Source organism: Acipenser ruthenus, chromosome 27 (genome assembly GCF_902713425.1).
Source record: "Acipenser ruthenus chromosome 27, fAciRut3.2 maternal haplotype, whole genome shotgun sequence".
Lineage (NCBI taxonomy): Eukaryota > Metazoa > Chordata > Actinopteri > Acipenseriformes > Acipenseridae > Acipenser > Acipenser ruthenus.
Genome location: NC_081215.1, coordinates 5,617,855 through 5,645,594, shown reverse-complemented (window position 1 = coordinate 5,645,594; position 27,740 = coordinate 5,617,855). Strand labels below are relative to the sequence as shown.

The window sequence follows — 27,740 nt, the reverse complement described above, 5'->3', positions numbered from 1 at the left end:
TCCTGCCCCCTGCTGAAGCACCCTATACTGCACCGAGTATGTGCAGCAGTTAATAGATGAGTGTTGATTATAATTGCATCGTCTCGTTTTCCATCAGCGGCAAGAAACGATATATTTTGTTATTGTTTTATTTTGGTGCTTGTCTTGTGAAGGTGTTTAAATGTAAAATGGAGGTTAACGTAGTTGATCGGTTGATCAAGACTCTGTTTGCTACGCTACATTATACTGACAAACTTAAGATAAAATCTGAAGGAAGGCCACAACCCAAAATTGAAATTGCTACTAAGAACAGGTCATTTCATAATGGTTGGTATCAGAGAGAGGATTGGCTGACCGGAGGTGTAGGAAATAACCGTCTTTATTGCTGGTTTACTTTTCAGTAACTGTGCGCTCGCATGGTCAAAGTCTGGATTTACTGATTTAAAAAATCTAGATCGGGCTATAAAGCGTCACAGCAAGTTGAGAGATCATGTCAGCTGTGAAGCTAAACTTCTGGGGCAGGTTTGCACTGAACATGTCATTGATGAGGGAGCACGAATTCAAGTAGCAAAACACAATAGAATCATGAGGAAGAACAGGGCTATATTAAAGTGGCTGATTGATGCTGCATCATATCTTGCACGACAGGAACTAGCATTCTGTGGTCATGATGAAACACCAGATTCACTAAACAGGGGCAATTGCAGGGAACTTACAGAAATAATTGCTCGCTATGACAAATTACTCTGCTCACATTGAACAAGCAATTGTATTTACTGGGATGTCAAAAACAATACAAAATTGTTTCCTTTACTGTGCTAGAAGAGATCCAAGAAATAAGTAAATGCTGCTCCTTTTTTTTGCATTGATGAAACTACTGACATTGTTTGCCATTCACAGCTTTCCATTATACTACGGTAGATCAATGACAGAGGGTTTCCACAGGAACGATTTCTTGGGTGTTTTGATGTTACGACCACACGACACACACACTCTGTTTTCAATTCTGTCAATTTTACAAGGAAAAACTAGTGGGGCAGACTACGATGGCGCTGCTGTCATGGCTTCTGGTTTGAATAGATTGCAAGCCAAAGTGAAAGAGGTGGATCCTAGTGCTGTATTTATACATTGTTACGGTCACCCTGGTACTGAGCCAAGGTGCCAAGTACATTACAAATTTTCTTTGCAAATGTCGAGGGATTCTCATCCTTCTTTTCAAACTCTACCAAAACGGTTGCTTTACTGGAAGAGATCAGCACTCCTGTATTGCCAAAAAAAGCCCCAACTCGCTGGAACTTCGCCTCTCGTGCGGTCTCCACTATTGCCAACAATCACGGCAAACTGCTGGAGACATTTTCAGGCATTGTAACAAAGGAGGGTTTTGATGATGATACTATCCAAGCTGCAAGTGGGTTCATTCACTTCCTTGAAGATTTTGATTTTATTTTCCTGCTGTTCATATACCATGACATTTTCTCTGCAACAGATGCTGTCTTTGACATTGTTCAGCAGAAAGTAATGGATGTTGTGTTCTGCAAAAACAGAATCGAAAATCTGTTTCGAACAACGGAGACAAAGAGGTCGGAACAAGCGTTTCAAAACGTTTTCGAAAAGGCAGCCAACCTGACTGAAGGTCCAACTGATAAGCATAGATGAAAGACCTGGTAACAGGAGGCCTGTGATGACCCAAAAGAGCCCTTCCGCACTCTTTACTATTCTGTTTTAGACAATTTAATACTTCAAATTGGAAATCGCTATGGAAGTATGGATGAGACGCGCTTCCTTGAGCTGTTAAACACATTTGAAATTTGACAAAATGAAAAGTGCATTTCCAAATGAAGCATTTGATTGCCTAAGCAAAGGCTATGGTCATTTTCTTTTGACATGGATCGTTTGAAAACCGAGCTACAGGTTTTCTTCTCCGACAGTGAGTTGCATGGGGAGAGAGTCGCAAACTTTCTGATTTGTTGCAGTACTTTAATACTAATGGCCTTGACAAAGCTATGCACCAGCTTTATAGGCTCATATGTTTGATAGCAACAATTGGAGCAACATCAGCTGGTGCAAAAAGAAGTTTCTCCTGTCTCAAAAGGTTACAAAATTACGGCAGGAATACAATGGGACAAAATCACCCTGTGTGCTGCACTGTAACACCACCCCCCTGTGTGCTGCACTGTAAAACCATCACCCTGTGAGCTGCACTGTAAAACCATCACCCTGTGAGCTGCACTGTAAAACCATCACCCTGTGATCTGCATCATCACCCTGTGAGCGGCACTGTATCACCATCATGCAAAAGTAGGCTCCCCTAACACACACATACAGTTTTTTGCTAACATGACGATGTGTAAGACTACCCTGTTTCTTGGCAAAAGGTCCCATCCTGTTGTGAACTCCCCTCCCCCGTACTCGTGCCTCCCCCGACTCAGAGGTCACCAGCCACCACTGATTATCAGGAATCTAAAGCCACATGCATACTGTCTGTTTTTATTGAAGTTACAGTAACACTGAAATCAATTTTCAATTACAGAACAATGAAAAGCCTTTGGGTATTCCATATAACAAAACCACCACTTTGGCACAGTTGGCCGTCTCTGTTTGAGAGAGGACCAGGATTGAATGGCTGACAGTGGGGTTCAGGTCAGGATTGAGTTTGTTTGCTTTCAATCTATACATCACCTTTTATTGCAACTACATTTACAATTCTCAATATAGTATAGTGTAAGCACAGGAAATTGCTAAATTACTGTGGTAAGGTAATAATCTTTGATAAAGGGAAAAGTATATACAATATAATATTTTGATGCAATAAATGTCTTTATAAATATTATTTCCCTAGGGTTTCCGAGTAGGCACAACTCATAAACATCTTTATCATATGGTGTCAAACTAAATATCCAAATGTAGATATGGATGAATATTTTGAAATGCCAACATTTAAATAATAAAACTATAAAACTATCATATTACATCTACAAAAATGGCTTTCATACGTTTTTGAGCTATATAGACATTTGAGCTATATTTGAGCTGTATGAAACATAAATATTCATTCATTTTGGAAAACTTTTTTTTTTTTGCCATCAACACCCAATGTTTTCTTGTTTTGTTGACGTTGCCTGTTTCAATTTGAGCAACTTCACCAAAGAGTGGGAATGGGGATTGTAATATAACCCTCATCCCAGCAGCATTGGCACTTATAACATAAAATCAATTTGTTTTTATGATGGAAATTGATCCAAGAGTCGAGCGCTGGCTATTTAGAAAACATTCTTTGTGATGAAAAGCGTGGCTGTCAGGCCTTGCCGATGAGACCAGTTTTTCTTTAACCACGCGGAATGTTCCTGGCATCCAGAGCAGCTCATTCAGTCTCCTTCACTGACCCCTGAAATAGTGTGGACCTGTACTTAGAGATGAGGGCTGAGAGGCAGACAGGCAGGCTGATTGTTTAAAACGAGGAAGGGCCAGCAGTGTGCCCTAGCAGTTACAGAGGATCTGGGAGACAGTGTGCCCTAGCAGTTACAGAGGATCTGGGAGACAGTGTGTCCTAGCAGTTACAGAGGATCTGGGAGACAGTGTGCCCTAGCAGTTACAGAGGATCTGGGAGACAGTGTGTCCTAGCAGTTACAGAGGATCTGGGAGACAGTATGTCCTAGCAGTTACAGAGGATCTGGGAGACAGTGTGCCCTAGCAGTTACAGAGGATCTGGGAGACAGTGTGTCCTAGCAGTTACAGAGGATCTGGGACAGTGTGCCCTAGCAGTTACAGAGGATCTGGGAGACAGTGTGTCCTAGCAGTTACAGAGGATCTGGGAGACAGTGTGCCCTAGCAGTTACAGAGGATCTGGGAGACAGTGTGCCCTAGTGGTTATTACTGAACGGCATGGCCTACATTTTGAGCTGAGGGACTGGGAGGCAGGGTGGCCTTGTGTTTAAAACTGAGCACATATTGGCTGGTGTTAGTGTTGAGGGACCGGAAGGCAATGTGGAGTAGTGGTTAAACTAGGAGGTAGTAATCAGTTTTGCTAACGCTTTAGAAATCAAAATTGAAAAAAAATATATATATATCTTCGTTGATCATATTTGGCTATTTACACTACAAGCATAAGATCTCAGTCTACTTGGCCAATATTGGCACAATGACTAATAACCCTCTGGATCAGTGTTGATTTTATTTGGGGGGGTGAGTTGTAAATTCACATCACTGGTGCCAGTATCAAAGAGTTTGAAATGTACTGAATTTAGTATGATAAAAATATACTGGAACTTACTTTCATCCCCGCTGGTGTAGTTTAGTTACGACTGTTCGCTTCAATCTACTTTTGTATACAAATGTACAAATCGCATTATAATATCGCGCTTACCCTTGATGTATTATCATTTTTTCCTGACTCACAACTTTGGTTTGTGCCTGTTATTTAACGCATGCCTCTCACTGGTGTAGATTCAACTAGCTGTTCGTATGTGAAACTTCCTATTTAAACGTTTACAGGCTTTTAGGTCAATTTCGTCTTTGTGAAAATGTGTTTTCCTTTTCTTTTTGGCTGGTGCCATAGCTGCATCAAGGTCGGAGTCTGCAGAAGCCACAGCTCAATCCTATCATATTTGCCTACTACTTCTTTCTGTTCACTATACCACTCATTTATCTTTGCCAGATGGAAGTTCTAAATCTTGACTTTCGGTGTTGCGAATCTATTTATAATGAGATGCAAATTCCGATCTCTCCTGTATAATGAGCAGTAATATATACTGTTTGTAAACTTGCGGTGATATTACGGTATTTGTTCACGAAAGAGCTGTTACATCGCACACAAAACATTCTATAAAGGATAGAGGTTACAAATTTGCAGTATTTACAAACACGTAACTAATATTAGTACATAGAGCCCTATATGTGTAGATTGTGAAAAACATCCGGAACTGTATAAACCAAAGAAGGAGGGACTGTTCAATTATCATTGTGCGTATTTAATTGCCTTTTTCTGTTAAGATAATTGTTTTTCTCTCTGAAAACTGCTTGCTTCAAATAGGACCATTTAGACCACAGAAGGTCAGCAACCATTGCATATTCTCAGAAGCTATAATTCCTACAAAAGCTGTGCTTGTTGACTCATTAGCATTAACTACATAGGGGGAAAAGTATATGGCAACAGGTGGGCATTAATCTAATTTGTTTATTTTGCTTGTTTCATTATTTCCGGCCATTCCTTTTGCCGCCTTTTTCATATGTGTCTCCTAGCAACCTGAAGGCTGGCAACTGTGGGTAGGAATGTGGAAGGTGAGAGCATTACAAGCAGCACAAGCAAATAAATACTGTCTAGAGTCATCAAGGTCAGGATGGCGCTGTCGCAACACCTTGGAGATTAGCAGAGCGGCAAGCACTTGCTGGTAGTTTCTTTTGACACTTCACCTTCAATCCGAGCCTCCTTGCTCTGACAACATTTTCCCAAATGCTGTATATTTGTCATGATGGCTGGATATGCTACAAGCCACGTTGATGTCTGTTACCAAACACAAAACCAAACACAAATGGGCCTTAACCCAGCTTAACCCATACTGCAATAGGCATTAAACATCAAGTGCATGCTCACACAAACTTTGTAAATGAAGCGTACGCTGTACTTTATACTGTTCTGCTATTTGTGTAGACCGGCAGGCATGTTTTCTGACTTAGTCGGTCAATATTCTTTCTGTTCACTGTTTTTGTACTGAAAGTTGTTATTTTGTGTTTTTATTATTATTATTATTATTATTATTATTATTGTTGTTGCTAAACCTTTTTAGTGACACCAATGAAAAAGAATGAACTACAAACTTTAACCAGCACGCTCTATTGAGCTTCTCATTTTTCCAATGAGACCGTCCGTCACACCAACCGAAACCAGGACCACAGTGCCACCTAGGGACTGAAATAGACTGTGTCTATATTGATAATGAATTGCGTACAACTGCATCTCAACATGTGGCCATCTCCATTCAAAATAAACAGATATACCACCAACTCCTCTACTCACATCCGCTCGTTCAAGAGTTACAAAAAAAAAAGACAGAGAAGAAGAAAGCTGATTGATGGAGGTTAGTGTATGTTGTTATGTTCTTGTTTCAAGGATGATGTTAATTTGCACTGTATCTTTAAGAGATAAGCATGGGAAGCTGTTGATGTAAGTGTGGTGGGCTTTACTGATGTGTGATGGACGTAATGGTTATAAGTTGCTTTAACTGGGAGTTCCTGCAGCTGTATTATATTAAACACACAATGTACATGTGTTAACATATTATTAAGATATAGCTCTTAGCAGTTAATAATGAAACGTACCACTTAACATATATTATGAACACAATTTCTAAAGGTTTAAATGGCCAGTTACTATCTCTCACACTATATAATTAGCAATAACAGTAGCTACAGGTTGAGTAATTGTACCAGGATAAGGAAAGAAGTGGAGAGGAGATCCTTATTAGCTTTATATAACAGGAATAGTCTCCCCGACATACCACTTTGAAAGCTGTATGAATACTGCATACACCTGGCCATTTTTTAATATTGAAAGTATGTATGTGACTGACTGTTTACCCACTGACGTTTGATTTTTTTACTTGCATATTAGCAGCCTTGACCTGACGCCTTCCTGAAATATGGGATGCCTCACTGAATATTTGAATAAATCAAATCAGATCAAATGACATGCTGAATGCTGTACCCTCTGTGCGAGGATTTAGGTTGTATAGATTGTTTGCTCCAGAGATGGTACTGATTTTTCATAGCTTTGAAGAGACATATACCTGTAGAGAGGCTGATTTGCACAATCTAACTGTGCATACATCACTGGCTGATAGGCAATATCAAACAGACCTGGAGGAATCAGGCCCATTTTTCATAATGTAGTTTGCTTTCTATTTCTAAAATGACTTTGTACATTGTAACGCTACTAGTCCTGTGTGACTTTGAAAAAAGCAAACCTATTTGGCAAAACAGTTTTGCATCACCCTATAGAATTTAACTAATTTTCGCTTCATAAAGTCGAATGAAACCTGCTGAATAATGTTACAGTAACATGTGAATATACATATACTTAACGGAAAAATTGAAAAATGTGACATTTTGAAATCTAACATGAAATACTGTACTACTATTGGGGCTTCCGGTAGACTTTTGTGTTATCATTGTGCAGTTTATTTGATTATATATTGTTAACTAAAATATCTAAATTATGTTCATATATATATATATATATATATATATATATATATATATATATATATATATATATATATATATATATAAGATTATTATGAGATTCATTTTGTACAATTTGAGATGCCAGTTCTCGCACTGAAACTGCATGACCTGATATCTCTTTACAATATAAAATTCTCTTATACAAATGTTTTCTTTGACAAACACGTTCTAAAGGGCTTCTGGTTTATAAATAAATACATTTAAACATCTAACTGCACCCCATAGAAATCAGTGATGAGCAGGTATTTTAGACAAAGGTAGGTACAGTACTATATTGAGCCATGTTGTATTTGTATTGAGCCATGCTTTTTTGATGTTTATTTGTGCTTTAAAACACATTTTCAGATACCCTATCATTTACGAATAGCATAAATGTGGACCTCAACAGTGCAGAGCAATAGAAACTCATTTGAGATCAGCTGCCAGTTTTTGGAATCTTGATTTTTTTTTTCTGATAGAGAGACACCCCCGAGAGTTGATTTGAGTGCTGTGTCATTTTCACTGTTGGGTTTTATCCAAATATGTCTTTCAATTACTTGCTTTCACAGATATTAGCTTCATGCTTATTTCAATGCTGTGTGCTGTATAGGGTGTTATTTTCCCAGTTTAGAATTCATTTAAAGTTCTGTATGTTGCTGCAGTGGGGACAGATTTTTCTCTGTGGGCAAATTGCCTGTGTAATACATTTACTATGGAGGGGACAATATACCTGTATTGTGCACAAAGGGCAAACTACCAGTATAGATCAGTGTTACTGAAAGTGTACTATACCACAGTGATGTCTGTTCATCTGTCCGTCTGTATCTCACAAATACTGCACATAACAAGTGAACAACAATGATTATGGAAAACCTTTGACCCTACAGTTGACTTTGACCCAGAAGCCAAAGGTTTCCCACAATTCCTGCATATACTGTATATAGCAATAGCAATAATAATAAAAATGATAAAGTCTCAATCTCAGTGCTAGTGATCCAGTAGTCAATCTGCTGCAAATCGTCAAATCAGGCCTGCAGCCATGGGAGCTTGATTAATTTCGACCCTAATAATGTCATCTGAGTGCAGGGCCTGATTCATCTTCCCTGAGCTTTGCACTGACCAAGAGAATGGCAGGCTGCTACGCACTCACTGCAAGGTGCCCCAGGCAGGCTGAACTCAAACTGGTCCCAGTCCTTCATGGCCATTTCGGATATACCAACAACTACTATGGAGCATGTTTTGTACATTTTTCAAACCAATGTTTTCCTTTAGGCTTTATTGATATTGTTGCTGTCCCCTCATCGCCTGATATACATATACCATAGTATCTCAGCTACAACACCATAGATAAACTGTTGCATTATGATCCCTTTGCTTTAGATAACATGGTCTGGGTGCAGCTAAGCCGAGTGTGTTTGAGCTGCAGCACATGATTAGGCACCAGAAAGCAGCTATAATGTTTCATCTATAGCATTACAAACAAAGAACCACAAGATCTGCAACAGAAGAGGGACCATTAATAATACTGCTAGTGCTAAAATGGATGTAACAGCATTCCACAGCCTTGATGTAAATTAGAGTATCTCTTCAGCTGCACAACAAGAAGTGGCCCTAAAGCTAATAAAAGGACATTTGGTGGATAAACGCTACAGATTGTGATTTCAAGGTAATATCTACCCTGTTTTTTCATTGAGGAACAATAGAAAGTGATAATCAGCTTTGGATTTCTAGAGCTGGTGGATTTCCTCAAAAATTCCGACATGCTTTAACCTGGAACGTTGGTTTATTTAGTCCATTAGGTTAATCATATCCATCATACCATATGCCAGGTATCCGGAGCAGTGACCCAGTCTAAACCATGCAACCTGAATCGAGAAGCAAAGTAGGTTCTTTCCTCTTATACAACCAAATCCTCACCAATTACATCACACACTGAGCAGCAGTTTAAACCACATGTTCGGTCTTAGCTGTAGTGAAACTTGGAGTGGTATACTAAAATGATGCTCTCGGTAGATCAGGGACGTCATTGTCACATGGGTAAACTAGGTGATATGTAAGATCATGCTTTGCAAATCTTAGCTACACACTGGAATGTTATGGGTTTTGAAATGGAAAAAGTTTCCCTTTGCAGTTTCAAAAACATGCCCTTCCTCTATTGTCTTCTTCAACGGTTTTGATATAATAGGTTCAAACTTGGTTCCTATTCATTTTTCAAGAATTGGGTTCAATGCGAGTTGTATGTACCTGAGTAGGAAACACGATTCCCAAGCATTTCTCATAGAAGTGAAAGAGGGAGATGAATAGTATACGTTCCCTCTGGGTGGGCATAAGTCAAACTCTGGGAAACAAAAAGAGCAACTACAATGATAAGGGACTAGTTTACATGAATTCGTGGATTTTTCGAGCCCACTCAAAGTAGGCTTCTGTGAGCAGCATGCGAGGGGATTTCATTTCCAGCAGCTAGGAAACAGGGAAAAAGAAGAGTGCAGTGCATGCTGGGAAATACTCTCTCAAATCCTCCAGCCACGGATAGCTTGGTCCTGTTCTGACGTCAAAGCACAGATTAGGTTTTCTAATCTGAAACTCCCGTCCGGCAGCCCAGATACAGGCAGTCTGTATTGAATACCTTTATCACCGAAACCAGCTTGGTCCTTGCTGTCTACAAATTACACACAAAAACTGTGATAACATTGACCACAGAATATAGAAGCAGGAGTCTTCGTACAGGGATCTGGGAGTTTCCGACAGTGAATGACTGAGCCATGATGTTGATCTAAAAGATGTACTCTGGGCGAGCAGTCTGCTTGTCTTTCTTGGTGGCAGATCTCACACACTAATGAATCTTGTGGAGACTGAGGGATTGACTGCATGGAATTCAGAAGCATTCAGTGTGTCTACCCAAAGGGCATGGCAAAGCAATGGCACACATGTAGAACCTGCGATAGGTGATGGGCTGACCATACTGGAGACTGAAGGCCTCTGTGTGTATGTTTGTTTAACCGCAGGGCAGGTATACAACCCATATATTTTATGTACTGTGCATGGATTTCTTACTTTAGTGATTAGAACCCCACAGTATATTTTCCCACCTCACACACTAAAAATGCTTTTCTGTTGTAAATACCAGTAGAAAAGTTTACAAGTGTCAAAGCAAAGTGTAATAAAGTAATGCTGGTGCTTCGTTTGAAATGCGTGACGTATTACGAGAACAGAAGAAAAGGATATTGCTGCAGGGGGAACATGACCCGGTGTGACAGAAATACAATGAGTTCTGGTGATAAATCTTCCTCCCGACCTGTGAGGGCGCTAAAGAACGGGAGGAGAAGTATCTGGAAGGGCTGGCCTGACAGTTCGTTTCCGGGACCGGGAAGTGGGTCAGCCTGGAAAGAAGCGAGACTGTTGTAAGACCGTATTGATTTGACAGGTAAACGAGGGGCAGCTGCAAGTAATAAGGCAGCTGCAACAGTTTACCTAGATATCATGCGGGATTACATATAGGGGCCAGGGTAACGCTGTTCTTTTCCTTCGTTTTGGGTAAAGCGCGAGAGAGAGAAGGACTGAGAGAGGAGCTCTCAATAAATAAAAAAAAGAGACGTGATACGTGTTTTTGTGTTGTGTTTGTCTGTGTGGTAATTGTTTGTGTTTTACTTCACCAGACAGTTAGAGCACATCTCCGGAGCTGTCGCCGAGGGTCAGCACAATCCGGAGCACCACTGCACTAACCGTCACGAAATACTTGTGTTTGCACTAAGCACCAGCACGACTGCACTCACCCAGGACTGGTGACCGTGTGTTCCTTTTTGTTCGGGACTGTGCCCTGTTTTGTTATCCCCGTGCTTTACACATTGGTGTGTATAGCCGGGGTTTATTAGTTGACGGTCACCAGACCTGGATTATAAATAAAACACTATTTTTCCACTGTATACCGTTGTCTGCCTGTTCACTCCTGCATCGCATCACCGCTACACATGTTCCCCTTCACTAGCCACTTTGCCACACCCGGATACAATGTTTATAAAAGAAAACGCTCGGGAGCAAAAGTTGAGAAGTAGATTATCCAGGTGATTTCTCAAAGAATTATCGAAACAGTTGTTAATATGTTGAATTATATGTAGCTGCGATACCGGCAACATGGGATACAGCAAAGGTGAAAAATAAAAATAGTTTCTTGTAAACAATGCAGGGTGTTGAGTAATACTTTAATATTCTTGCAGTCAGACATTGAGATCAGTTGCCACTGCTCAGTATGTATTTATTGGGTATTCGTTACCATTCCCAATATATTTGACTGCACCTTGAATACGCCATAACCAAAAAATACTGGTGACAACACTGACAGGGTACAATATGAATTCAGCACCTCCATCTGTCTGTCTGTCTCTGTCCCAGTCTGTCTGTCCACATGGAAGGCACACCACAGAGACAGATTTAGCGCTTAACAGCACTGGAGAATCCATATCCATGCCTGGCTGTCCCATTGTGTAGTATGAAGGTACAGCTAAACTGCTCAAATGGTCAGGTGATCCCCAGATCCGACACCTTCCATGCAATGAATTCCTATCCCTGACTTTATAAGAGGAGGCGACTGCACATCAAAGATTATTATTACCAACCAGCCAAGTTTTAATATGATCAGCAAATCGTATAATCCATATTAAACAGCAGGGATGGCCAGGCAGTGTGAGAGTGATTTTAGTGAAATTGCTGATTAAGACCCTGAACTGTTGCCCAAAACCTAATGATTATTAATCCCTCACAAGAGCTCAGCAGTGTTGTAACAAGGCGGCACGGGGAGACAGGCACTAGCCAGTAGACATTCGAAAAATGCCAAGAGATTCAAATTCACAGGAAAAAAACAACTCTTCAGTCTGTTCTGCTACATAGATTTTATTGTGAAACAGAATCTCCATAAATAACAGCCATATGTTTTAAATATATAGTAAAGCATATGATTTATATGTATTATGTGTATGTATCAGTCAATAATTAAATGCGACCCTCTGGGTTAATTTATAATGATGATTGTATAATGATAAAACTATTTATGTTGCCCTGCCGAAACATATGCATTTTAAAATACGGCATAGATATGAAACTTAATATGGTACAATTATACATGCAGTGACCAAGGGTGTACTCGGGGTCTTCAATGTGGAATTATGATGTCAATTATTAAACAAGGATAAAGAATATTCTTTAAAGCGTGGTACATGCAAATTAAGAGAAATCTAGCACAAGAGTTGGTTGTTTGTGTTTTTACACAGACACATACACAGGATGGACTAAAGATTAAAAACACGTGCCATTGTTAGCAGGGTGCAGAGCAGCCAGGAGGGCACTAATTCGATGTGTCATCAAGTGTGAAATTGTTCTATAGTGTTACAGGCTCATTTCTCAATGAATATGATCTTTAATTCTTTCAGGGAAGCTGGTAGTGGAACCTTTTTTTTAAATGTTTTCGCTACTTGTGAAACATTTATAATCTGTGCAGCCTTGGATACGGAATCACCTACCAACCAAACATCTACTATATCAGCCTCAATCAAAGTCTATCAGACACAATTTTTGTCCCTACATTTTTTATGCAGAGATTGTACAGCTAAAAAACATTTTCTCTTGGAAAGAATAATTGCATTCCAAATTCTGTCTTGTTTCGCACTCTGGTATAGAAAGGGTTTTTCATTAAGGAGAAAAAAAGTGCTTTTGTGTGGCAGTGTCTGAAATGTGTTTCTTTCTGGTACTTAAAAAACATAATGTGAAAGAAACAGCTGATAATGCTGGGCTACAGCGATAACATTCAGAAATGTGGTGATTTAAAACAAGATAATCACCAGACTGGATAAGTCAGGGATTCACATTCCGAAAGCGATTACCTTCCAACAGTCATGTGACTGGATACTGCTGTTACACACCATTTATACATGACAATCAATAATTATATAAGAAAGCTCATAAAGGCTGGGACACAGAGGTGTAGTTTAAGGGTGTTGTGTCGACATTTCTTTTTAACAGCGGATATGCATCACAAGACAATGACTACTGAAGACAATTGGAAGTGCACGCGTTTACTTTTGAGGCTTATGTCTGCAATATATTTCACTGCAAGTACCAGCCTCACTATTGATCTAGGTGGCCAATTTGGTTGCTATGGGGCTATTCCAGTTAAAATATCCAGTCAGGATACTTTAAAGGAAGCCTCCTATTACCGTAGGTATGTGAAAGAGAAAAGAAAAACATGATTTAAAAATGTTGTAATTGTTACCATTTTATTGTAACAAGATTGCAGAATGTAAGAGCTCTGCTTATTTTGAAGTGAAGAGGAAACATATCGGAAGCAAAAAAAAATTAAAAAATAAGCCTGAAGTAGTTGTGTTTTGGCAAGTACAGTGTTGTGAAAGATCCGTGAACCAGTTTCCTCATTGCAAATGCTTGTTCCTTACTTAATACACAAACATTTGCTGAATTAGATAGCAACATCATTCTGGTAAATATAATGAATGATGTATTGTCATCACTTTGTAGCCCTCACATTTTCCTATACGAAAGATGCAATGTTAACTGTGTTTGCAATGTTAACTGCGTTCCTTCATGCAATCTCTTGACATCTGAGGAGCAGGAAGTGTAGCATGGAAATATCTGTGAAAGATCGATAAATGTTGATCACAAACAGCTCAGAAAAAATGTAAAAAATCAAAATGACCTTAATCCCATAACGTGTGCAGCAGGGTATATGAAATGCTTCTGAAGTGTCAGTGGAGTCAGACAGACCCAGATGGAAGACTTGGCAAGCACGCTGCTAGGTTCAAGTTTAATAAACACACTTTGATGGGTATTAGGAATACGCAGTAGGCGGTAGTCAATGCTGATAACTGGCAGGCTGTTGGCAAAGAAGGGTGGGCTGGTAGATCCCCTACACCCCCCTCTTCTCAAGTGACACTCTATGAGGAGTGAGAATTCACGTGCTGTTGTGAGTTTGGGGAACATCATTTGGCCCACTTGAGGAAAAATACCTAATCATGTAAAAACAAAGATATATGCCAAAACACCCATGGAAAATGAATCTGGATATACAATCTTCCATTGATTCACGTTAAGAGGGTCTTTTTTAGAAGATTTTGCAGAATCTTACATTTGTATGTGTCATGCCAATATTGCATTATTAACGCATCTCCTGGATTTATTTGTGCAGTGTCTTGCAAACATAGTTAAAAAAAAGCTTATTTCCGCTGTACCAACAAAAGTCGACTTACACAATATTTAAGTCCAAGCATTTGTAAAAAGAATACTTGTGGGGAAAAAACAATCTCACAGCACAAAACAAGACTTATTTTCTGTAGTGTATCTATGGTCTGCCTCAAAATGCAAAATACAGTGTATCAAAAATATCACAGCATGCTTTTCCAGTTCCAAAATCTTGTTTTGAATTACAGTTTCTTCTCTTTTTTATATATATTTTTTTTACTAAGAATTTGTTTTTGTACGGTTCCCTACTGCACTGCTTTTGCAATCATTCTGAATGAGTCTCATTGCAATTACCTTAATATTGTGTGTGTTCTCTATTTTGATAGACCCTTTCGTTTGCCCAGGTAAATTTGCTTTGCTTTTACCCATATTTTCTAAACTGCGCATTGACATACCATGTTTTACTATGATTGCCTCTGCTTTACCAAACCTTCTGCACTTTAAAATAGTTTTAGCCTTACAGACGTGCTCAAATTTGTTGGTACCCCTCCACAAAAAACGAAGAATGCACAATTTTCTCTGAAATAACTTGAAACTGACAAAAGTAATTGGCATCCAACATTGTTTATTCCATATTTAATAGAAATCAGACTTTGCTTTTGATTTTTTATTCAACATAATATTGTAAATAATAAAACAAATGAAAATGGCATGGACAAAAATGATGGGACCGCTAACCTAATATTTTGTTGCACAACCTTTAGAGGCAATCACTGCAATCAAACGTTTTCTGTAGCTCTCAATGAGACTTCTGCACCTGTTAACAGGTAGTTTGGCCCACTCTTCCTGAGCAAACTGCTCCAGCTGTTTCAGGTTTGATGGGTGCCTTCTCCAGACTGCAAGTTTCAGCTCTTTCCATAGATGTTCGATAGGATTCAGATCAGGACTCATAGAAGGCCACTTCAGAATAGTCCAATGTTTTGTTCTTATCCATTCTTGGGTGCTTTTAGCTGTGTGTTTTGGGTCATTATCCTGTTGGAGGACCCATGACCTGCGACTGAGACAGAGCTTTCTGACACTGGGCAGTACGTTTCGCTCCAGAATGCCTGGATAGTCTTGAGATTTCATTGTGCCCTGCACAGATTCAAGGCACCCTGTGCCAGGCGCAGCAAAGCAGCCCCAAAACATAACCGAGCCTCCTCCATGTTTCACTGTAGGTATGGTGTTCTTTTGTTCTTTTCTTTGAAAGCTTCATTTTTTCGTCTGTGAACATAGAGCTGATGTGACTTGCCAAAAAGCTCCAGTTTTGACTCATCTGTCCAAAGGACATTCTCCCAGAAGGATTGTGGCTTGTCAATATGCATTTTAGCAAATTCCAGTCTGGCTTTTTTATGTTTTTCTTTCAAAAGTGGAGTCCTCCTGGGTCTTCTTCCATGGAGCCCACTTTTGCTCAAAAAGCGACGGATGGTGCGATCAGAAATTGACGTACCTTCACCTTGGAGTTCAGCTTGTATCTCTTTGGCAGTTATCCTTGGTTCTTTTTCTACCATTCACACTATCCTTCTGTTCACTCTGGGGTCGATTTTCCTCTTGCGGCCGCGCCCAGGGAGGTTGGCTACAGTTCCATGGACCTTAAACTTCTTAATAATATTTGCAACTGTTGTCACAGGAACATCAAGCTGCTTGGAGATGGTCTTGTAGCCTTTACCTTTACCATGCTTGTCTATTATTTTCTTTCTGATCTCCTCAGACAACTCTCTCCTTTGCTTTCTCTGGTCCATGTTCAGTGTGGTGCACACAATGATACCAAACAGCACAGTGACTACTTTTCTCCATTTAAATAGGCTGAATGACTGATTACAAGATTGGAGACATGTGTGATACTAATTAAAGAAACTAATTAGTTTGAAATATCACTATAATCCAATTATTTATTATCTTTTCTAAGCTGTACCAACAAATGTGTCCAGGCCATTTTAGAATATCTTTGTAGAATAAGCAATAATTCATCTCTTTTCACAGCTTCTTTGCTTTATTCTATGACATACCAAAGGCATGCAAGTATACATGATAAAATAGCTTTTAATTTCATCACTTTTCAGGAGGAATGAAGCATTATTTCAATGAGCTGTAAGGGTACCAACAAATTTGAGCACGTCTGTATGTGTGACCCACATTCCCTTTGCTTTTCCTTTGCTCAGGAGTGGTTGAGGTCATTTCCTACCGAGAACTGGTGCACTCAGCAAACATGTCAGGTACAATCTAGAGCACTTTCAATGGATTTTAATAAATTATGTTAATAAGTTTCCATTTAAAAGCTTACAACCTCAAGTACCCTGTAGACCACAGAAAGCTATATGCTAAATGTTATCATTGCTTGCATACCTACAATTACCCTCTGAAAAAAAGAACAATGAGATCCATATATGGAGAAGGAAGAGACAATTCCCTGGAATGCTGTTTCAAACTCTACAAATGTTAAATGAATGTGGATTGCCATTGAGGGCATGCTGAGAGTTGGCTTCTTGAGATTTGCAATTCCGCTCACAAGTGACACGAAAAAGGGTTCACACTCAATTAAACTTTAATAAAAACAGGAATTAATATGAACTAAGTGTGGCTTCTGTCTCGTAATTTCAATTGACACAAACAAACTAATGTCATTTGTATCTGAAAGCTGCATGGTGATTCATTTTAAAACTCTATACTAATTTGGTTTTGCATGGTAGATTAATTTTACAGCAGACAACTGGCCTCTGCAAACACTTATCAAAGAGAGTCAAGTGTAGTCATTTCATTGTATATTTTGTGAAAGGTTAAGGCACTGATGCTGGAGATAAAATGATGACCTGCTTTCCCAATGTCACGCAGATCGGTTATTTTAATCCGCAATGGATGTTACCAAGCTACTGAACCCTACAGGCAACGGTCCAGCCTGGGCTTGAGGGGAGCATGCCCACAGGGGTCGCTGAAAAGGAACACTTTCCCCGCTTCACATCCCTAGTAGGACTCTTCAATAATCACAATAAGACGCTGAAAACCACACAGGCACCCGCTGGCCTGCTAGGATCTAAATGGTAATGTCACACCACATATAACGTCATCCCATGAAAAAACCTGATCTGGAAATGTTTTAACAGCAGGAAAGGAAAATTAATAAAGGCAGCCGTGTCAAAATCCCTGCCTGGCTTATGATTAAGCATCCACCTTCGTATGTTTAATTAATACCTGGTGGTTGGGGGCTAACGGCTGTTTACTGATCTTTGTAAATATATTTTTCATCTTAATGATTACGATTCTGTTACTCCCCCTACCCCCCGTATTGCTTTGTAAAACCTGTCAAGGGGATCACTCGATGAACCCCTTACCTTTGAACTTTATGGAATTTAAGTTCCTGTTTATTAACATACCAGCTACAGCTCCAATCACTGACATGCATCAGATTCAGCCATATAGGCCCCTAGTCGGTCTGCTTATCCAGTTATAACTTGCATTGCACTGATAATGCAATCGCCTTCGGAAAGAACAAGTTGGTGGGAGGGAGTTTGAATTGCTTGTAAGTGAAAGATATGAAATGGTTTGTATTGTTCTAGCTATTTAATTTAAAAACACCTTGTTTTACAAACTCTAGAAATGAGGACCTGCACTCACTCACTCTCTTCCATATGGTAAGTTATTCAGTACAGTGACTGCATAACCTGTGTAAAAAAATAGATGGTGCAGCAAGCCTCTTGCAATGCAGGCCTGGGTTTGAATTCTGATCCATACTACAGAACCATCACACAACTGGAAATTGTCAGTCTTTTCTTTTAAGAGGCCCAGAATTTAATAGCAGGGGGTGTTCAGGTCAGGAGGTGTGACAACAGTGTTACCCACACTTCTTTGCATTTGTAACTGTAACCAACCAGTTGCTTCCCCTAATTACTGACATACTTTGCAGCCAGTAAAATTACTTGACCCTGCTGGTGTGAAATGACCACGGAAGTGAAGCAGTAACATATTTTCTCTAAGGTAAATCAAGTAAACTTTCTTTTAACCATCATCCTTCAAGATCTGTTTGGAGATATAATTTACAAGATTGTGTGCAGGTCAGAATTGAACAATAGTGTAATAATCACACTTACCGGTATTTGCTCACTTAGTAGACTCCGAATACAATGCATGCTTAAAGAAGCAAAAGCCAAGCCTAAAATATCACTGGTTCCTTATGGCTGTGCTGAGCATTTGAAATACACTATAGGTTTAGCAACTTCCTGTTATTTAATCCCTTCCTGTGCTGTGGGTCACATGGTGTGATTACAACTTCAGCAAGGAAATGATTAGGTACCAGATTTTGATGACAAATCTTTCTTTTTCATTCATGTACTGTATATAAAGACATATAAAGGAATTGAGAAATAAGAACATTTATATTTCAAGAATAAAAATATTCAATACCAGGTAAAGAAGGGCCAGAGATAATGTTGCTTAAATGCTAATAATAGGTAAGCATACAAAAGCATAAAAACCTTGACAAAGGAATGCCCCATAATCGAACTATGTGCACAACCCCCCTTTGAATATGTTTTTGATTACCTTTACAAAGGTATTTCAATCAGCCTCTTGACTTATTTTCCTGATTCCACTTTGTGCCCAATTTAACTTTTGTGAATTTAGGATCACAGTTGACGAGCTGCAGGGAACTTGCTTTGCAAATGATGATAAATAAATAAAAAAAAATGTTAAAGCTTTGATTTACAATGTTTTAAAAAGGGGAAGCAAAGCTGTGAAGGTAGATAGCAAGAGCAATTCACTCTTGTTCCCCTGCTCAATAAACGGGGATTAGAACGGACAGGACAAGGTCAAGGTTAAGTAGACGACAAGCCTCTCTCATCCCCTGATCCCCAACTAGGTATACATGAAACTGCAGAGATTACTGAGCAGACTGGAAGTAGTGTGTTCAATTTGCCTTTAGGATTGACAGAGAGTCCCATCCTCACTCGACAGTATTAGAAGGCAGATATGAAAGAGGTCACAAAAGGGACAGGACAAAAGAGTTTACCATTAAACCTTTAATAACTAAGGATTTAGAAACCACTTTCATGCACATAATCAGTTGTCACTGACCCACTTTCTTTGTTATATTCATTATATTATATATTTGTATTTATTCATTATATACAGGCACGCCCAGTCCATCAGTGGCCTCAACCAACATGACCTAATTTCCTATACCTCAAACATACATAGAATTCTCATACTAAGTTTCATCACAGTTAAAGCAGCCTTGGTTGTTAGCAACAATTAAATTCTATCACAAACCACTGGTTTTTGGTTCTGCATAAAACAAGACAACTTTTGCCGAACAGGAAATAATATAATTTTTGGGCCACTTGGAGCTACCACTACATTTTCATTGACCACTCTTCTGGTGCAGAGAGACAGAGTTCCACAGCAAACCCCCTGGTGAGGCCAGAAATGAGACGGAGGTTAGGGAGGAGGAGCAGCTAAACTCAAAGCACAGTACAGACTGTACTGTACAGAGAGGTAGGTTTAGATCTCTGGCTTGAATACTATTGGTAGGTGGTTGACATGAGGGAGTTACCTCCTCAGTCCCACGTGTGCTTGATTTCTGAGGATGGTTGCAAGGATTATTCTGCTAAAAACCTTGCATAGCTTTAAATCTTTGCTCAAATGGCTACGTAGAAATGCCTATGGGTTGACAGTTTTGTCACCTTAGTATATTTGGATGTCTCCATTACATTCCAATCATATACCCAATTATTTGTGCAGCTTAAAAGTGTGCTGCCTCATTTCACATCCCCCAACTCCCTCCCAGGTCCCTTCTAATGTCTTCAGTATCCCCCTTTCACTGCTCACCGTAGATAGCTAGGCTCAGGTCCTCTACAATCTCAATTTTCATTACCCAAAACAGCTTGTGGTTAAACTTAATAAACTATACAGTCTGTAAATAAATCAACCACAAACAAATGTGACAGGGTAACCAAGAATCTTAAATCCCATTAAGCTTTGCAAACAAACATTTCAATGAGTTTTAAAACCCTATACACATGATACTGCCTTGGCCAAAAGCAAACAACATTTTTTTTATTATTATTATTAGAATCAATCATTCATTAGGCATACGAACTGTATCCACATACCAGTAGGGGGAGAACCAGGAGGGTGAGCTGTACTTTTTCATTACTTGTTACTTGTTCTTCCTGAGGTCAACATCATAATTATTGGGACCCAGGTCCAAAGGAAATTGTGGAAGATATCAATGACTGGCTTACATTATGTCAATCCTATTGGGAGGCAACAGATTGGTTAACAAGCAGAAACTAGGATGTCAGGTAGTCCTAGAGTAGCCTAGCAATGTTTTCACAGTATCCTCTTTGATTTGGAACACACTGATGATGTAGTTGAGAGACCCCAGGAACCACAATTGTGAGAAGCAATTGCCAGTAAGAATTCATTTAGAAAAGTCTATATTATGCAGCTCTCAGATATTCAGTTTTAAAGCCTTTTCTTTTTGCTATATTTTCAAAGCTGTTTACCCCTAAATTACCATTTGCAAAAAAGTGTGGGGAAAACACTTATTAGCGTAACACTATTTACAAGCCCTTGAATACAATGTCTGAGCTGTTTATTTCTGGTTTGGTAAATGTATTGGGTGCGTTGGCTCTTTCTGAGAGAATGTGAATGTAGCTTTGAGAAAGTAGCCAGCATGTGAGACCCAGGGATGGAATAAAGACTCCTATTGCATTGCAGTTTCACATTTTCCAGGTTTTACTACCAGCTTGATTAGCCACAGTCTACAGGTAAGAAGCTTGGGTGTGTAACAAACTCATAGTAAAACCAGGAATGGATGAAACTGCTATGCAATGGGAGTTGTATGTCCATCCCTGGTGATCTAAATAGGAATAGCATTGCAATAAAGGGAAGGAAGGAATAATAGTATATTTTGGTGACCATCATTCAACTTTTTTATTTCTAATAAACTCTAAAAAGATTAAATACACATCAGCCCTTATTCCTACAAACATCAAATTCAAAGAGTTACTTTGCACCTCATGTCTTTTGCAGCAGGGGGCGCCACAGAACACAGGTGGAAAATATCTCAAACAAAACGCTGGCTCCCTGGGGGACAGAGTAATATATTTGATAAAGAAAATTAATTTAAAATCTCTTGGAAAGATGTTTAGGGAGACTACGCATTTAAAGCTCTATCAGATGGAAGCAGAAAGTATGCTGCTGGCAACAGTGAGCTTTATAAACAACTTTCTTTGAGTCATTGTTCCTAGCAGAGCACAGCAGGGAGGCATTCAATTTATTCATCTGTGAATTGGCAGTTCGGCCAGGTAGTTACAGCTGAGGAGGCTGTGGAAATGAGAGGGAGGCGGTGTTGTCTGCTTTAGGAACAGGGAGTATGGACAGAGCGGATGGAATGAGAGGCAGTGATGATTAATGGTTTGACTTGAGGGAATGACTTGGAGGTAGTGTGGCCTAATGGTTAGAGCTGAGGAACTGGGATGAAGGGAAGCAGTTTGGTTCCATGGTTAGAACTGAGGGACTGAGAGGGAGGGAAGCAGTGGTGGAAGGAAGCAATGTTGCCTTATGGTCCAATCAGTGTCTGTGTTTTTCTGTATAATAGATCTCTTATTAAAACCTTATTTAGATCCAAAGCCCCCATTGTATTGCCTAATAAAAGGCATTCAAGGAATTTAAATGGTTTTTAAGGAAAAGAGAATTAATAAGGGCCTACTGCCCTTAAGTGCTTGAAATTATTTACATTTATCTCTGTAGGGGGTGTCAACCACACAAATAACGTTTTCAGTCTGGCCTCTCCAATTGTTTTCCAAGAACTCTCACTTATTACAATAATGATAATAATGGAAAAGTAAAAGACACATGTTCTTTTCCAGTCAGCGCAATTTCAATTGCATGCTGGTCGAGTGCCATGAAGTTACTGCAGTAGGCATCCAGCCGTGGAGAAACTACAGCACCAAGAATCAAACAGAACTGGTGAGATCTATTTAACCACATGGATTTCGACAAGAGATTATACCCAGAACAGGACCTGCAGCGTTTATTAAACCACACGGATCAATATGACTTCATGTCCAGCTGTCTCAGACTACAAAGGAAACATGTTTGTCCAAGTCATAATGGATAACCAGCTGTCTAAGACTTGCAAAGCCCATAGGCTTATTGTCTAATACACGGGGCTAAACCTCCCTTGGGACTTTTAGCTTTCTAGAAGGAACTGCCTCAGAAGTCATTTGCTTCTGTACTGCCCTGAGATGGAGGCTGCAATGGAATGAAGACACACACATATCCATGTATGTATACCTCTCCACCCCTTAGATGCAATTAAATCAAACAAGACAACTTACAGCTGTGTGCTGGTGGATATGTACTGGAAGATGGCTTTCCACCAGGTTTACTGGTTCAAGAGTGGGGGAATGAGGTGGCGCACTGGGTATCTTTCAACTTTTGGAGGCTTTTACATTTTGTAGTTTTACATTGCTTTTCCTGTATTTTATACGATGCATGGTTTGCTTTGATTTTCAATACACTACTGTACTTTTCTATGCTTTACCATGCTTTCACTATGCTTTACTACACTTTGCTACTGTATGATTTTACTGTGGTAGTGGTCTTAAAAACTCACCACAAGGTGTTGGTCCTTCAGGTCAGGATTAGTGAGACACATTGCTCAGATCTTGGATTATGTTTAGATTACAAAATCGTTTTGTGTTTTTCTGCAACAACATTTGTTGCTTAAACCCAACAACACACTTAAATCATAGCAGCATAATGCACTCTACACGTTATTATTATTATTATTATTATTATTATTATTATTATTATTATTATTATTACTACTTATTTATGTATTTATTTATTTTAACTAGTCAAAACTTGCTATTAAACCCCAGACTATAACCCACATGCTATTTAAATACATGGTTACGTCCCACTGTTGTTTATTAAATACATATTTAAACACATTTTGAATGTACAGCAAACTTAGTAATGGCTGGCAGTGAGTCATTTGTGTCTTTATTTAAAACCCCAGGATGAGTCTTTGTTACTATATGTTAACACCTGCTTTCCAAGGACACGCCATATCATGTTATGTCATTCCCATACATGGGGCACATATGTGTGTTCCATATGGCTTGTCGCATCGCAGTGTGAAGTGTATTCCTGGGGTTCTTATAGGAGAACTGTTTTGTAATTAATGTTGTGCATATTATACACTGTTCTTGTGTCTGAAATGGATTTATGTCTTTCAATGGGCAAGTCCAAACATGACAAGAGTGTATGTGAAGATCTGGTGTGCCCTATGGGGTGAACATGTATAAGATTTGAACCCATGTCTCTCTATGGCCAGTCATGTTGAAGAGTAGCTATACCAGCAGCTATAGAGGCAGTGGTACTAAATTATTCCATATGTAAACAATAGCATAAATGAGAAAGGCTCTTAGTCTCAGCACTTAGAATTCTCCAGACAAACTCAAAGCCAGGTAAGAGCAGATTTAGAGAACACTAGTAATAATTCAATGGTGGAACAACAGAGCCCAGAACCACTCAGAATGATCACAAAAAAACAGTAGGGGAAGCAATTAAAATGGCATCTATTTCTCTTTAAGGTGAAGTAGAGTGAACAGAAGGCTCTGGGAGAATTAGTAAACAAACACCATACAATATATGTGTATTGGTTGCTAGGACAGCTTTATTAACAGCCCCGACCAGCCATGGACCAGAGACTTTAACAAGAAAAAGTGTGTACTACATGATGCAGGTATTTTTATGTACATGTTTGTATGTGGCGCGGTTGCGCTATGTGGGTGCAATGTATATCTCACACAGATGCAGTGTATCTCTCACACAGGGCAAGAAATAAACGATAACAAACCTTGAATGCAGTTTTTACAACACCACCTTGTATGAACCAAAAAATATATAATTTCCCTGTGCTGACAGGACGTCAAATTCTCTTAGTTTCATTTCTGTTAGTTAAATTTGTGGAGGTCCCATCAAACAGACAGCTCAAGGGAAAGTATAGTGGAATAGAAAACTGGACAGTTTGAAAAGTATTTAGCGGGCTGCAGTAGTTTGAATGCTTTTAGATAATGTTGCACTTCCTTGGTCATTTCACCTAGAAGAGGAAATTGTCCCCACCCCTTCAATGGCTTATTTCCAGTTATTAACCAACCAGCTCCTTCCCCTATTGACTGACATGCTTTGACCGTGAAGACAATGTTGAGATGAAAGGAACAAGGAAGTGAAGCAGTAACAGACTTCCTGAGAGTAAGCCAAGGAAAATGAGCACTTTCTTTAACCTAGTGATGATCAGGTATCATGTTTAAAAGGAAAACACATGTCTGCTATAACATGTATTTATTTCAGCAGTGCACATTTTAGACCTTGTAGCTAATGGGAGGGCGAGAGAGGTTATGGAATTATTTTACTATCTTTAATTACTTTAACTAGATTACTAATAAAACCTGGAATGGCTCAAACTGCTATTGAGGGCTGCATTTCCATCCTTGGAATAGTGGTCTGAACAGAGGACTGGGTGCTAGGTGATGCTGGTTCTAAACTGTGGCTTTAGGTTGATTTTAATAAACTCAAATATGGGCATTGGGCTGGTGGTTGTGATGCAAGGGGATTATAATAATCCTAACCAGTACAGTGCATTTCCGAGGCTCAGCACAGTTTATGACTTTCTCTGTAGGATCTTGGGAAAACCCACATTCACAGCAGTCCATATCCCTGCAAACAGGGTCCTGGTGGGGCTCTTAAATTCCAGGTAACTACTTGAGGACTGGGATGGAGGTTTAATTGGTTCGCCATTGCACTATACCTTGTTTTATTAGAAACCAAAAGTAGTACTTCATTTTAGCCTCACATATTTCATTGAGGTATTACTTCATTTCAATTTGCTGTATAATAAATGTAGAAATGGATTTTTGCACCTCGAGTATTTCAATTGCAGCTAAACACATTACAGTAGACTCTTAATATTACAGTCTTGCGATAAATGAAACAATTGTGTTTCCAAATCAAGTGCTTTGTTTACTAGTGTACAAGACTACTAAGGTGTATCTGTTTCTCATTTAATCAAATCGACCAGTGCCACTACTTGTTATAAAACAGCACTCTTTCGACATACTGGCTTCTGCTCCGCGCGTAGTATCAATATATTTCACGATTCAAAGCCATATCTTGTATCTTGGTCGAAACAACAGAAATCCTCTGTTGTGCCTGTATCACCTGATGTCTGGTAACACCTCTGGTTAATACGCTTCACCCATCAATGTCGTGCTATTAATTAATGTGTTCGTATTTTAGTGCTTGGACATATCTGATATAATAGCTGCAGCAGTGAGAAGGAAAGATAAACGCACAGCAGCTGAGGCTTGGAAAGTGCTTGTGCAGATGGTAAGCGTTTAGATACACCGCGACAGAATTTACATGCACCGTTTTATTTTCTTTGCTCGAGATAAAGTTGTACCAATTCACCTAAATCATTTCGCACAGAAAATACGTGATCTGGTTCTAGAACAACACTACAGCTACTTTTTTAAAAAATATAATTAAACGTGTTCCCATGGATACAAGTAGTTTTCAGTATCAGGATTCATTTACATTCTAATTGAATTTCTTTATTTTTATTTTGAATTCCGCTCAAGTGAAGTTTCCTCATAAACAAACCGTGAAAGCTATGGCAGGAATGTGTTTTACTTGCCTTTTGAGACTGTGTGCTGCGAAAGGAGGCGCTTACACATTGTCGTCATTTTTTTTTTCCTTTTTGACAAAAAAAAAGTTGACAACAAGCTTATTTGGTATAAAAATAGAATTGCACTAGAATGATTTAATTAACTGCACATGAAGCTACACAGTAATGCTACAATATAATAAACCTTGTAATTAAACTGTGCGATGTAATGAGGTTGGAGCCGTATGGATTCCAATAAAGGAATCTTTAAAACTACAAACCCCCATTTTCAGGCTATTATTATTATTATTATTATTATTATTATTATTATTATTATTATTATTATTATTATTATTATTCGATCTTTAGTCAGACGGCAACGTATCTGTTTTCTTTTTCGTTGCAATTAACACAGGATTTTTGTTGGCAAAAGGACACAAACCACACACAAGAGAAATACTGTAAGAGAGCGTGTCACTCGGAGAACACTCACCTAAAGCTAAGTCCAAGACATCAGCGCACAGGAGGAAACACAGAGAAAAAACGGTCATCTTTCCCTTATTTTGCAATAATCCCCAAACTCCATCTGCCTTTAGATACTTCCCATTCCTCGGGTGCGTGTTCCCCACCATTCCAAAGAGACGAGATCAAGTGGACTCCACTGGGTGCACATTGTGCAAATTCAATTTTAAAAAGAAAAAAAATGAAAGAAAATAAACTAATACATACATCAAGAGCTATATAAATCAATCAAATACGCTAACAAAACTCCCACAAGAAAAAAAAAAGGTATTTTCTTCTGTTTTTCTCACTTTCTCTTTTTAAACACGCCACAGCGACGTGGGTTTACAAAATCAGATTGTTTCTTATGTTTCGGTATTGCAATGCTGCTGCAGCAGCGAAGGATTAAACGCCACAGATACAGATTTCCATGAAAAACTATGCTCTGCACGCAATGCACATCCTCTCTCTCTCTCTCTCTCTCTCTCTCTCTCTCTCTCTCTCTCTCTCTTTCTCTCTCTCTCTCTCTCTCTCTGTATTTCTATTTTACAGATTTTTTTTCTTAATCCTACCCTGGTTTCCAAACCCGTCCACTCTATTTCTGTTCGTTAAGACGCTTTATTGCAGATAGATATTTTTTTCCATAAAAGGTTTTTATTTTTTTGATCATTAATATCTTCGCAGCCTCAAGCTTAACCAGAACTAAAACCAAAATATGTTGTGACCTGCATAGTGCCAATATCGTAGCAGGGAATATAGGAAAGAGCTCCTAAAACGCACACTTTTTATTTATGTATTTATTTATTTATTTACAGTTATTCATAACACGATATCTTCCAAAGCTTATTCTCCAAAGCAAAGTACAATTTTTCAAAAATAAAGAAATAAATAAAATACATTAATACGTGAGAATGTTAGACTAATATAAGCAAATTTTCCTCTTGGTTGAACTCCTTGAATGGTCCACTTGTGAAATATAGTACATGCCAAAAATGTAGCCTTGCCTGAGCTGCAGTGTTTTTTCTCGGCATGCAAATTAATTGGAGTGCTCATACTTCATGCAGACCCCTATCTCACTTCATTTTTTTTTTGGTGAAGACCCAACATAGAATCCTGTTGTTCAGGATACAACAAGGTTTATATAGGC

General features: G+C 39.0%; 1 protein-coding gene across 1 annotated transcript in view; it reads right to left on the bottom strand.

Moving 5' to 3' along the window:
* Positions 1–27,084, bottom strand: part of LOC117432124 (immunoglobulin superfamily member 21-like) — a 137,439-nt gene extending 110,355 nt beyond the window's left edge. Inside the window, exon 1 of the mRNA XM_059001894.1 lies at positions 26,586–27,084. Coding sequence (XP_058857877.1) covers positions 26,586–26,724 — 139 coding nt within the window. The 5' untranslated portion in view covers positions 26,725–27,084. The remainder of the gene's footprint in view (positions 1–26,585) is intronic.
* Between the last annotated feature and the right edge of the window lie 656 nt (positions 27,085–27,740).